The following is a 13,463-nucleotide window of genomic DNA, read 5'->3' on the forward strand; positions in this document are numbered from 1 at the left end:
GGGAATAGGGGATGAATTAACTTTAAAGTTCTATTCTCGGAATTCGGAAAATCCCTTTAAAGTGTAATTCCCCTTTAAGAAAAACCAAGAAGTTGACTGCTGGGTGACACAGTGGGATTTCTCTCCGTCTTGCTTGTGCGTGATGAGATTAGATAGCGGTCGTGCTTCTGTCATCTGATTAATGTCTGTTTCCGCCCCCAGCAGGAGCGCAGGATCGGGGAGGAGGGGTCCATTATGTGCGCCTCGGTCAAATACAACACCCGGGGTCCAGTCCTGATCCCCAGAATGAAGTCCAAGCACCGCGTCTACTACATAGCTCTCTTCTCGGTGGTGCTCCTGGGCCTCATCGCCACCGGGATGTTCCAGTTTTGGCCCCACAACATCGAAACGCCCGGCGACTGGATCGCGGAGAAGCGCAGCGTCCACGACGTGCCTGCCGTTAAGCTGTCGGAGAGCAGCCCGCTGCCGGACAGGGGGGACCTGAGCTGCCGCATGCACACTTGCTTCGATGTGTACCGCTGCGGCTTCAACCCTAAAAACAAGGTGAAAGTTTACATCTACCCCTTGAAGAAATACACGGACGAGTACGGGAGCGCGGTGGGCAGCGTCATCTCCCGGGAGTACAACATGCTGCTGACCGCCGTGTCCGAGAGCGACTTCTACACCGATGATGTCACCAGAGCCTGTCTCTTTCTGCCGTCTATCGATATGCTCAATCAGAATAACCTGCGGATTAAGGAGACTGCGCAAGCGCTGGCCAAGCTGCCCAGGTAACAGGATGGGAGAGGAAATGTAGTGAGGTTGATCAGGGTCCGTGCTCTCTACATACGTCCACATCTATCAGACATTTATGGTCAGCGAGGATATACCACCCATGTCGCATAGGCGCAGGTCCCAGAGGTGAGACCCGCACCTGTCTCTAGAATGGGGCTCCCAAATCGAAGGAGAGTGTACCGCGCATGCACAGCGTGCTCTCCAATCACCTCTAGGAGCCGGCTCTCAGCTATTTTCAGAACTCCTATAGAAGTAAATGGAGGGTGGCAGCGCCTGCGCAGTGTGCCTTTCTACACTTTGGGGGTTCGGTTTTAGAGATGGGTGCGGCTCCCAGTCCAGAAGTAGGACCCACACCTATCTGACGCTGTTGCGACATCCTAGCAATGTGTCATCAATGTCTCAGATGAGACGGCTTGTTCAGGATAATAAAAACATGGCTGCCTGGAGCAGCACCACACGTGTCCATGGGTTGTGTCGCTCTATTGACATAAATGTGGCTGAGCTGCAATACCACACACGGCCAAAGTGCAGGAGTGGTGCTGTTTTTTAGAAGAGCCATGCCAGGCAGCCATGTTTTTTCTGTTCGTGAATTCATTATGCTCTTTTCTGTCACCAGCCATGCTGCTTTAAGAAAAAAAACGGAAATGTTTTATGCTTTTTTTACTTTTTATTTATTTGCTGTTTATTGAGTGTTGTAAGCTGGAAACATTCTGTCTGAGATAAGGCGCTGTTCAGATATGCGCTCGTATTTCTGTTTTTCTGCTCCGACATAGGAACAGAAAATCAAAAATAACGGAAGCACCGGATCTGTCGCGTGACTGACACCAGTGCGCGACAAACCTCCATTGATTTTAACAAAGTAGTTTGCGTTTCAGTCACCATCAAATCGCTTCATCTCCACAGGAAACACAATTATCTTTTTTTTTTTTTTTAAAAATATTTTATTGTTATAATACAAAAATTTAAATCCATATTACATACTTGATATTATAAATTCCATAGATCCGCCAATTCTGATCTGTAAACATAATTGACAATAATTTCATGCAGATATCCATAATATGTCAGTATTTGAAAATCAAAGGGAGGTCTCCTACTGGGGAGGGTGACAGGGCTCACCCGACATCCTAGGCTTGATAATGCAAGTGGAAAAAGCAACCCACTTAGCCCAGGTTCTCCATTCGCTACAGGGATAGGGGCCCGAAATCCAGACAGCCGCCCGGCAGCGAGCGCCGCTCGCGCACGCCCTCCCCCAGACACGGGCAAGTACGAGCGGAAGGACTGGCACTCATGTGGCCGATCGCTTTATGCTCACATGCTGCCTAAAGGCGAGCTTGCAGCGATCTTTTATCGCAGGCATTTGATAAAGCAAAAACCAGAGAGGGGAGTCCAGCAGTCTTTTACCACAGTGGTAGAAACCCACTCGTATATTTTACTGCCTCATCCCCATATGATTAAGTCAGCTATCGGTTGCATGGTTCACCATACTTTGCGTTTATTCGCATTGATATTTCATGCGACAGAGAACTCGAACCGAGTGTCACTCAGCAATTAAAAAGGATATAAGCAAAAAACAAAGCCAGATACCTGCTCTGTCTCTTAAAATGAGCACATAGTAGCGCGCCCACCGCGTGTGTCACCTCCCTGCCCGCAATCGAGCCCCATGTCTGACGGGAAGAGCCGTATCCCGAGCCGCGCCCGATATCCGGGCACCTCCAGACCTCGAGCCACGGTCCCCTACCCATGTACCGCTCGATATTATACCTGGATAAAATTTTTTTTACCATTATTTAATACCGGGAAGTCCCCCCTCTTTCAGTCCTGGAGACCCTCCCATGCTTCCAATATACCTCCACATTCTTAATCAATATAATACATACAGAAAAGCCGGACAGCTAGAATTTTCCCCAACTCACCCCATAAACCCACCCCCCCCCCCCACCTTGCAGGGAAAAAAAAGAAAAAAAAAAAAAAAAAAAAAAAAAAAGGGATCATAATTAATTAGTCGTATCCCAATCTTTCCATAAGCTATTCCACTTTAAATAGGATCCTCTTTTTTTGTACAGGATCTTCTCGTAACTTTTCACTTTCTCTACCAAGCCCAGCCAGTTATTACAGTCTGGGGCGGAAGAACAAAACCAGGATCTAGAAATCAGGAGCCTAGCTAAGAACATCACCTTAGTCAACAAATGGCTTTTTATGGGTTGATAATTAACCTCAGATAAATCTCCCAGGACCCATATCCTGGGAGACAAGGGAACCACAATTCTAAGTTTACTCGCCAGGTTCTTTTGGACCATGCTCCAATAACTACTCACCATTGGGCAGTCCCAGAACAGATGTAGATGATCTGCCTCGGGCTCGCCACAACGGGGGCAGTCAGAGGAAGCCCTGAGTCCTCTTCTATATAACCATATGGGTGTTACATAAATTTTGTGCAAAATATTAAATTGTACAACAGTGTGGTTAAAATTATGTGAAACCAATTTTAAACTTTCCCCTATATTCTCCCAGTTAGGAGGGCCTGCCTCTGAAAGAAGAGAAGACCAGGCTCTCTGTCCCGGAGAGAAAACATCCAAAAAAAAATTATCCATTAAGTGTCTGTAACAGTGAGATAGTTTAATTCTCGTGACAATTTTCTTACAAATTAAGTCCTGTAAAAATACAGAAGTATCTATAATAAAAAGGTGACTATTCAAAGTATTAGAAAGTGCTGACCTCAGTTGGAAATATGCATACCAAGCCACCTCGCCTAAATTTGCCCTTAGTTCCATAAGGGGAAACACAATTATCTTTAGCGATCTGCGGCCCTGATGTGAGGGCGAGCAGCGCGAGGGCGCGGCGTAGACAAAACTGCAGGGAAAAGTTCTGCAATTTTCTGGTCTACTTTGTGTCAGTTCGTCATCATTTTAACATCCCTGCTTGCAGTCAATGAAAAGGAACTTTTAATAAATGCCAGGTCGCTAAAATATAGACCGAATGCGTCTCAGGGGTCGTTACAGTTGTATCCGGTGTGACTCAGTCCTCAGACATTTCCAATCTCTCTCCTGTCCTGGGAGTTTGTTACAATGTGTCGGTCACAGAGGATGGGGTAGACTGGACACAAAGCAGCGCGTACTGAAATGTGAGGTCCTGACTGGTTTCAGCCTCATAGAGATGAATAGAGTGGCAGTCCTCGTACTCAGCCACCGCTCCAATCATATGGAAGACCCCAGGACCCCCGTTTTCTCAATCAGTCGAGGTCCCACTGATTAGATGCTTACCACGTGTCTTGTAAATATGGGTTAAGCTTAAAGGGGTTGTTCAGAATACAGATATTGACGACCTATGTTCAGTATCACGTCGGCGGGGGTCCAACTCATGAGCTGTTTCAGTTGGGGTGCCGCAAATTATACAGGGCAGAAGCAGAAGGCTCTGTGCATTTCTATTTAGCTGCAGTACCCTAGCATGGCCACTACTACCCGTATGGAGCTGTGCTCCGTCCCCAGTATAGCTTCCAACACAGCGGCTACATGAAACAGCTGGCCGTGAGGGTGTCGGGTGTTGGACCCCACTGATCTGATAGTGATGATCTATCCATCAATATCTGTAGCCTGGACTACCTCTTTAAGTTCCGTCACTATTCCTTTAAAGGGGTTTTCCCGTCTCTGATAATGGGGGCATATTGCTGGAACCTACACTGAGAACGGAGGCTCCAAAAGTTGTGGAGGGCGCACAGTGATTGCGCAGCCGCCCTCCATTCATTTCTATGGGGCTGCTGAACATTTCCGTTGGCCCCCATAGAAATGAATGGGAGTGGTGGCCGCGGAAGCGTGGTGCGCTCGCATTCAGTACTATGGGGAGATCGCTTAGCGGTGGCCAAGCCTGCTGAAACCCGGGGTCCTCCGGTCACCACCTTCCCTGCTCCGTTCTCGGTGTAGGTGTGGGTCTCAGAGGTGTGACCTGCAACTATCAGACAATGGGGACATATGCAAGCGATATGACCCCATTGTCTCAGATGGGAGTACCCCTTTAAGGGTGTTTTCTGGTCCTTCGATCCTTAAGTTAGGGAATCACTATCAGATCAGTAGGGGGTCTGACTCTCTCCACCCCCACCGATCAGCTAACACCACTAATCGCCACATCCCTTTCATTGTTTATCAGGAACAGCGCCGCACTTTAGTAGTGGCTGTTCCTGGTATTACAGCTCAGTCTCGTTTACTTGGATTGGTGGATTGGACTGAGCTGCAGTACCAGGCACCGCCATAAATATGTGCTGTGCCAAGACCCCATCAGCCAGCTGTGGGGTGGGATACCGGGTACCAGACACCCACCGATCTGATTCTGATTTCCTATTCTCAGGATAGACCATCAATTTTTTTTAAAATCCCCGATCACCCCTTTAATACTGCCCTACACATAAGATGGAATGCAGTCAGTGGTGGTATGGAGTTAGATCCTTCGATCTGAAGAAACGATTGTTAGCTAGCGGATACCCGATGATGGAGTTATTGTATGAGGCCATGCAGCAGGCTTCATCTATGGACCGAAGTGCGGTAACATCGGGAAATACAAATTCGTTTTCTCTCCTTTAAATATAGTCCATTGGCGAATCGGATTAGGAAAGTGACAAGAGAAAATTGGGACATAGTGGAAAGGGACGTTAGTTTAAAAGAAATCAGAAGGTCTAAGGCTACTTTCACACTGGCGTTTTGGCTTTCCGTTTGTGAGAACCGTTCAGGGCTCGGCGGTCCAAAACGGATCAGTTTTGCCCTAATGCCTCCGATCCGTCTCCATTCCGCTCTGGAGGCTGCCTGCAGCGTTTTGGTTTCCGCCTGACGAAGCGGAGCCAAACGGATCCGTCCTGACACACAATGTAAGTCAATGGGGACGGATCCGTTTTCTCTGACACAATAGAAAACTGATCCGTCTTCCCATGACTTTCAGTGGAGTTCATGACGGATCCGTCTTGGCTATGTTATACAGATAATACAAATGGATCCGTTCATGACGGATGCATGCGGTTGTATTATTGTAACGGATCAGTTTTTGCAGATCCATGACGGATCCGCCCAAAACGCGAGTGTGAAAGTAGCCTTAGAGGCAGGAGCACCGCCACAAGTGGTAGAGTAGACCCGGTCTTGGAGATCCGTTTTTTTGGAAGAAAGAGAAAGGAAGCAGTGCCACCCGCTTTTTCACGATGGAGTTATTATGTGACACCGTCAGGACCAGTTATTAATTAGTCTTTAATGACCTTTTATTCTTCATAGATGGGACCGAGGTACAAACCACCTGTTATTTAACATGCTGCCCGGAGGCCCCCCAGACTACAACACCGCTCTGGATGTTCCTCGTGACAGGTATGAGTAGTGTGCTCCTTTAGGGTCTTCCAAGTACTAACCAGCCCCTGATGCCCCTTTACATGGAGGACCTATTTTAGGGGGGGGGGGTGCAGGTGGGTTAACCTGTGCATCACCAGACATAAAGGTGGCATCCCTACACCCATGTGCCATTATTATATAGGAGCTCTCCCCGATTTGATCTCACTTGGTTTTATCTTGTCCTGTAATTATGGTCATTGGGTAGGTATGCAGGTCCTATCACATCCTGTCCCTGCACCTTGTAACCGCACACAGGCAGGATCACGTCTGTCAACTTGAAAGTGGAATTCCAGTTATTGAGAAGCCATGACATGGGGACGTCACGTTCCTATGATAGGTGGGGATCCATGTGTTGTGACCCCTGCTAGCATGAAGGGGCTGCGGTGGTGTATAGAGCCACAGACTGTAACGTATGTCTACAGACATCTGCACTGTACCGAGCGTCCATCGTCCATGTTCTGCAGACCTGCTCTGGTCATGTCTATCATATAAACCACATTCATAAAGAGAACTCGCTGCCGGGACCAATCACTTTCATCTTCTTTGTAGAGCAGTGCTGGCTGGTGGAGGATTCTCAACATGGACCTACCGTCAGGGTTATGACGTCAGCATACCAGTATACAGTCCACTCTCTGAAGTGAACCTACCTGAGCGGGCACCTGGGTAAGTCGTAATGCCAGACAGATGCTACAGCTTGGTCTTTTACATTGTATGCAAGTGATGGACTGGCTGTCCATGATTCACCGTGAATCTATGAACGGTAACATGGGGGAGGTCTGTCTGTTGGGCTTAGCATCCGACTGGAAAGGATATTTGAAAGAATTAGTAGAAGAATACTGATTGGTTGGGAGCAGATGACTGACATGAGAATGCTCCACCCCTATGTCCCTTTCAGCCAGATGCCATACAGAGTCTACAGGCTCCCGTTGTGAAGGATGAGAATCCATTTTGTATAAGTATTTCTTCCATCTTGTGCATATGTGGAAAATTAATGAATTCTAGCTATGGGAGGTGTATAATGGACCCTCTTATAGGCCTCCTAAAGATGTGCTTATTTTCAGTGATGCTGTGTTATGTCGGAGGCCAGAACTGCGGAGGAAAGGGAAGTGTTGTAGTAATTTGTATAGCCAATGAGGAGGAGGAGGAGGAATACAGCGTTGTGGACCATATTGAGGTTTTTTTTCCTATTAAGGGCCTAAGGCTAAGTTCACATATGCGTTTTGACTGCTGGAGTTCACTGTATTCAGCATTGCCACCGCTGGATCCATATAGACTACAATGGGATCTGACAAGGATCCGGCCACTTTCCAGCATAGATGTTGGCTTTCAGACGCACAAAAAGTAATGTAAGCATAACTTATTGTTTGGCCTAAAGCCGCTATTTATGTCAGAAAGCAGGTGGATCCCATTGTAGTCGATGGGGATCCGAAGTCCTGCGGCGCTATCCCATGGCTATGTCGGATATGGTGAACTCCGTCAGTCTGTTCCTCTGCCAGGCATTCACATGTCATATGTGACCCTAGCCGTAGATTACTAAGGGTACCTTCACACTAGCGTTAGAAGAATCCGGCAGGCACTTCCATTGCCGGAACTGCCTGCCGGATCCGGAAATCCGTATGCAAACGGATATATCATTTGTTTGCGGATCCGTCTGACAAATGCATTGCAATACCGGATCCGTCTCTCCGGTGTCGTCCGTAAAAATGGATCAGGTATTTATCTTTTTCACAGATTAAAAAGGACTGAACTGAAGACGTCCTGATGCATCCTGAACGGATTGCTTTCCATTCAGAATGCATGGGGATAAAACTGATGCGTTTTTTCCCAGTATTGAGCCCCTAGGACGGAACTCAATACCGGAAAACTTTAACGCTAGTGTGAAATTACCCTAAGAAGGGGCACAGGGGACACCGTGTTGAGTGTTTTAAGATCCAGCAGGGGGCGCTCTTGGTGGAACAAGAAAGATCTTCATCACCTATAAAAGTGGAACGCTGTAGACTTGACTCTTCATCGGATGATCCTCATTAACCCTTTTTCTTTTCCCTACAGCCCCCGCACTTTCTTCCTCATCTCGTCCCAGACGGCCGTTCATCCCGAGTTCCGCGCTGATCTGGAGTCGATTCGTGCTGAGAACGGAGAATCTGTCTTGATCCTCGACAAATGTAGCAATCTATCCGACAATTCGCCGCCCCATCGCAAGCGCTGCCACAAGAACAATGCCTACGACTATCCACAGGTCCTGCAGGTAATTGCACAGCTTTTGCAGGCAGGGGGCGCTGTGTATTGTAGATTTGACAACGATATCCCATCTAGACAAATCCTCTGTGATAAATACATATAGCTCAGCGGCACAAGTCTACTGTCCTGATAGTTTGTTACAGTGTATCAGTTTGTTTAATGTGAAAATAACTTGCTCCATTTTTATCCTATGAGAAATTGCATTTATATATTTATGTAATAGGTTCACAAAAAAGTAGCCTGCCTCCAGCGATAGTATGACAAGATGAACGAGCAAGTGGATTGGTTTTTTAATTACCCCTTCAGGTCTCTGCGTCGTTGGTCGGGTTATGTTTACTGCTTGCAGAAGATGGGTCCTGATGCCGCACCTCACGGAACTCACTGAACTGTTCACGGAGGAGCGAACTGTGAGCGAGGGGTTATGCCCGCCACGTTCCCCAGACTTGTCCACATGCGACTTTTATCTGTGGGAATATTTAAAACAGAAAGTGTCCGCTAACAATCCATATCCCCTGGAGGAACTGAAGGAGAACATCACAAACGCCGTCCGTGAAGAGCTGCAAGCAGTAAACATAACCCGACCGGCCCAAACATGCAGAGACCTGAACCCTTTCAGCCTCTTTTGTGCCTTGTCGGTAATTAAAAAAAAAAAAATAATAATCCACTTGCTCGTTCATCTCGTCATACTATCACTGGAGACGGGCCACCCTGTATATAGTGGGTAATCGCCTCTTCCCCTCTAGTCTTGGCATTGGTCTTCTCTTTCAAACAAAGACCTTCACCTGTGAATATTGAATATAGAATTGCAGTACTTGGAGTGTCCATTAGATGTCGCTACGAGCAAAGCTTAGAGGAGATAAAGGGGTCTTCCGGTTACATTAAGTTTTCTATCTATTAGATCGGTGGGGGTCCTCTCACTTGGACCCCCACTGATCATGAGAATGGGGACCCTGTACCCCCTGCAGCCCCCTGAAATGAAGAGAGCGGCTGCAGGGGCCTTATCCTGTTGTTAGGGGCTAACCTAATGTAACTGGAATATCCTTTCAAACTTGTTAGATTAATTGGAGAGGCCTTTTTACACGCATAATTTTAGTCTGTAACAAGCACCGTTCAATGATATGACAAGCTGATCGATGCTTGTTTTAATGCCCTTTACACAGTATGCTGCAAATTGTACGGGGGGGGGGGGGTAACAACTGTTTGGGCCCTACATCTTGCATATTGTTGGCAGCACATCCCCTGTTCATTTGGGGAGATAAGCTGCTGACAGCAATGATTTTTATGCCCACATAAAAAATTTGATCACCAACATCATCTCACAAAAGAACAAGCTGCCACGCCGGAAAAATAAAGAAGTGGCTCTTGAAATGCATTAAAGAAAACGCAAAAAAGTTGCTTGATCCTTAAAGGGGTTGTCCTGGATTTTACTATTGATGGTCTATCCTCAGCACAGGCCCTCAATATCTGATTGGCAGGGGTCCTACACCCTGTCCCACTGCTGATCAGCTGTTCTGACGTAGTCCCAGGGCCAGAAGATGGATGGCGCTGGAACTACATAGCTTTGCCGATTTGTGTAGGGGACGGACCTGGTTTCTGCCAATACTGCTATAACAAGGTCCAGAGTGTCTGGTTCCGGAGCCACTCTCAAACAGGTGTGGGGTGTAATGACCTATTCCAGGGATTAGTAAATTCTGGCAATCCAGCTGTCGTGAAACTACGACTCCTAGCATGTACACTTGGTTGGCTTTAATCTGAAATCCCATAGAAATGAATGGAGCATGCTGGGAGTTGCAGTTTCACAAAGGTTGCTGACCCCTGGTCTATTCTAACTTTGGGCCTCAATAGTAAGATCCTGGATTTCCCCAGTTAAAGCTGCACATAGGCCGATGTTTAAAGGGGTAAGTAGTGTGCAGTCGTTTCTGCACTTGCTGCATAGTTAGATATTCCAGCTCATGGAAGAGCACCTGAATCCGCCAATCAAGCCTCACTATGCACAGGTGATCTGTGTGGCCCCTGGCTGATATAAGTTGGGCAGTACTAAATATCAGTTGTGCTTTGCAGGAAGCCACGTTCTGCTTGGTCCTCCGTGGGGCCCGCCTGGGACAGGCCGTTCTCAGTGATGTCTTGCAGGCTGGCTGTGTGCCTGTCATTCTCGCGGATTCCTATGTATTGCCTTTCTCTGAGGTGTTGGATTGGAAGAGGTAAGAATCCTTTATGGATCTGTTCGCATTTGCAGCTTCTTTATAACGGATGTTCACCTTCATTTCAGTGTCTGATATATATATATTTTTTTTGTATAGAGCATCTGTGGTAATCTCGGAAGAAAAGATTCTGGAAATGTACAGTATCCTGCAGAACCTCCCACAGCGGCAGGTGGAAGAGATGCAGAGACAGGTGAGCCGCTGACAGGGAGGCAGCACTGTCAGTGCTTACATCATATATATGGAGAGACGGGGAGGCAGCACTGTCAGTGCTTACATTATATATATGGAGGGACAGGGAGGCAGCACTGTCAGTGCTTACATTATATATATATGGAGGGACAGGGAGGCAGCACTGTCAGTGCTTACATTATATATATATGGAGGGACAGGGAGGCAGCACTGTCAGTGCTTACATTATATATATATGGAGAGACAGGGAGGCAGCACTGTCAGTGCTTACATCATATATATATGGAGAGACAGGGAGGCAGCACTGTCAGTGCTTACATCATATATATGGAGAGACAGGGAGGCAGCACTGTCAGTGCTTACATCATATATATGGAGAGACAGGGAGGCAGCACTGTCAGTGCTTACATTATATATATATGGAGAGACAGGGAGGCAGCACTGTCAGTGCTTACATTATATATATATGGAGAGACAGGGAGGCAGCACTGTCAGTGCTTACATTATATATATATATGGAGAGACAGGGAGGCAGCACTGTCAGTGCTTACATCATATATATATGGAGAGACAGGGAGGCAGCACTGTCAGTGCTTACATCATATATATGGAGAGACAGGGAGGCAGCACTGTCAGTGCTTACATTATATATATATATGGAGAGACAGGGAGGCAGCACTGTCAGTGCTTACATTATATATATATGGAGAGACAGGGAGGCAGCACTGTCAGTGCTTACATTATATATATATATATATATATATATATATATATATATGGAGAGACAGGGAGGCAGCACTGTCAGTGCTTACATCATATATATGGAGAGACAGGGAGGCAGCACTGTCAGTGCTTACATTATATATATATATATATATATATGGAGAGACAGGGAGGCAGCACTGTCAGTGCTTACATCATATATATGGAGGGTCGGGGAGGCAGCACTGTCAGTGCTTACATTATATATATGGAGAGACAGGGAGGCAGCACTGTCAGTGCTTACATCATATATATGGAGGGACAGGGAGGCAGCACTGTCAGTGCTTACATCATATATATGGAGGGACAGGGAGGCAGCACTGTCAGTGCTTACATCATATATATGGAGGGACAGGGAGGCAGCACTGTCAGTGCTTACATTATATATATGGAGGGACAGGGAGGCAGCACTGTCAGTGCTTACATCATATATATGGAGGGACAGGGAGGCAGCACTGTCAGTGCTTACATCATATATATGGAGGGACAGGGAGGCAGCACTGTCAGTGCTTACATTATATATATGGAGGGACGGGGAGGCAGCACTGTCAGTGCTTACATTATATATATGGAGAGACAGGGAGGCAGCACTGTCACTGCTTACATCATATATATAGAGGGACAGGGAGGCAGCACTGTCAGTGCTTACATTATATATATATGGAGGGACAGGGAGGCAGCACTGTCAGTGCTTACATTATATATATATGGAGAGACAGGGAGGCAGCACTGTCAGTGCTTACATCATATATATGGAGGGACAGGGAGGCAGCACTGTCAGTGCTTACATCATATATATGGAGGGACAGGGAGGCAGCACTGTCAGTGCTTACATCATATATATGGAGGGACAGGGAGGCAGCACTGTCAGTGCTTACATTATATATATGGAGAGACAGGGAGGCAGCACTGTCAGTGCTTACATTATATATATGGAGGGACAGGGAGGCAGCACTGTCAGTGCTTACATTATATATATATGGAGAGACGGGGAGGCAGCACTGTCAGTGCTTACATCATATATATGGAGAGACGGGGAGGCAGCACTGTCAGTGCTTACATTATATATATGGAGAGACGGGGAGGCAGCACTGTCAGTGCTTACATTATATATATATGGAGAGACGGGGAGGCAGCACTGTCAGTGCTTACATCATATATATGGAGAGACAGGGAGGGAGCACTGTCAGTGCTTACATCATATATATGGAGGGACAGGGAGGCAGCACTGTCAGTGCTTACATCATATATATGGAGGGACAGGGAGGCAGCACTGTCAGTGCTTACATTATATACACTGCTCAAAAAAATAAAGGGAACACTTAAACAACACAATGTAACTCCAAGTCAATCACACTTCTGTGAAATCAAACAGTTTACTTAGGAAGCAACACTGAGTGACAATCAATTTCACATGCTGTTGTGCAAATGGGATAGACAACAGGTGGAAATTATAGGCAATTAGCAAGACACCCCCCAATAAAGGAGTGGTTCTACAGGTGGTGACCACAGACCACTTCTCAGTTCCTATGCTTCCTGGCTGATGTTTTGGTCACTTTTGAATGCTGGCGGTGCTTTCACTCTAGTGGTAGCATGAGACGGAGTCTACAACCCACACAAGTGGCTCGGGTAGTGCAGCTTATCCAGGATGGCACATCAATGCGAGCTGTGGCAAGGTTTGCTGTGTCTGTCAGCGTAGTGTCCAGAGCATGGAGGCGCTACCAGGAGACAGGCCAGTACATCAGGAGACGTGGAGGAGGCCGTAGGAGGGCAACAACCCAGCAGCAGGACCACTACCTCCGCCTTTGTGCAAGGAGGAACAGGAGGATCACTGCCAGAGCCCTGCAAAATGACCTCCAGCAGGCCACAAATGTGCATGTGTCTGCTCAAATGGTCAGAAACAGACTCCATGAGGGTGATATGAGGGCCCGACGTC

At 47.0% G+C, this 13,463-nt stretch overlaps 1 protein-coding gene across 1 annotated transcript in view; it reads left to right on the forward strand.

The window, feature by feature from the left end:
- EXT2 (exostosin glycosyltransferase 2) overlaps nucleotides 1–13,463 on the forward strand; it is a 59,663-nt gene that overhangs the window by 981 nt on the left and 45,219 nt on the right. The window contains exons 2-7 of the mRNA XM_040409298.1: nucleotides 205–770; nucleotides 6,024–6,113; nucleotides 6,684–6,797; nucleotides 8,184–8,379; nucleotides 10,434–10,573; nucleotides 10,673–10,766. Of these exons, the coding sequence (XP_040265232.1) occupies nucleotides 235–770; nucleotides 6,024–6,113; nucleotides 6,684–6,797; nucleotides 8,184–8,379; nucleotides 10,434–10,573; nucleotides 10,673–10,766 (1,170 nt within the window). The 5' untranslated portion in view covers nucleotides 205–234. The remainder of the gene's footprint in view (nucleotides 1–204; nucleotides 771–6,023; nucleotides 6,114–6,683; nucleotides 6,798–8,183; nucleotides 8,380–10,433; nucleotides 10,574–10,672; nucleotides 10,767–13,463) is intronic.

This window comes from Bufo bufo, chromosome 10 (genome assembly GCF_905171765.1).
Source record: "Bufo bufo chromosome 10, aBufBuf1.1, whole genome shotgun sequence".
Taxonomy (NCBI): domain Eukaryota; kingdom Metazoa; phylum Chordata; class Amphibia; order Anura; family Bufonidae; genus Bufo; species Bufo bufo.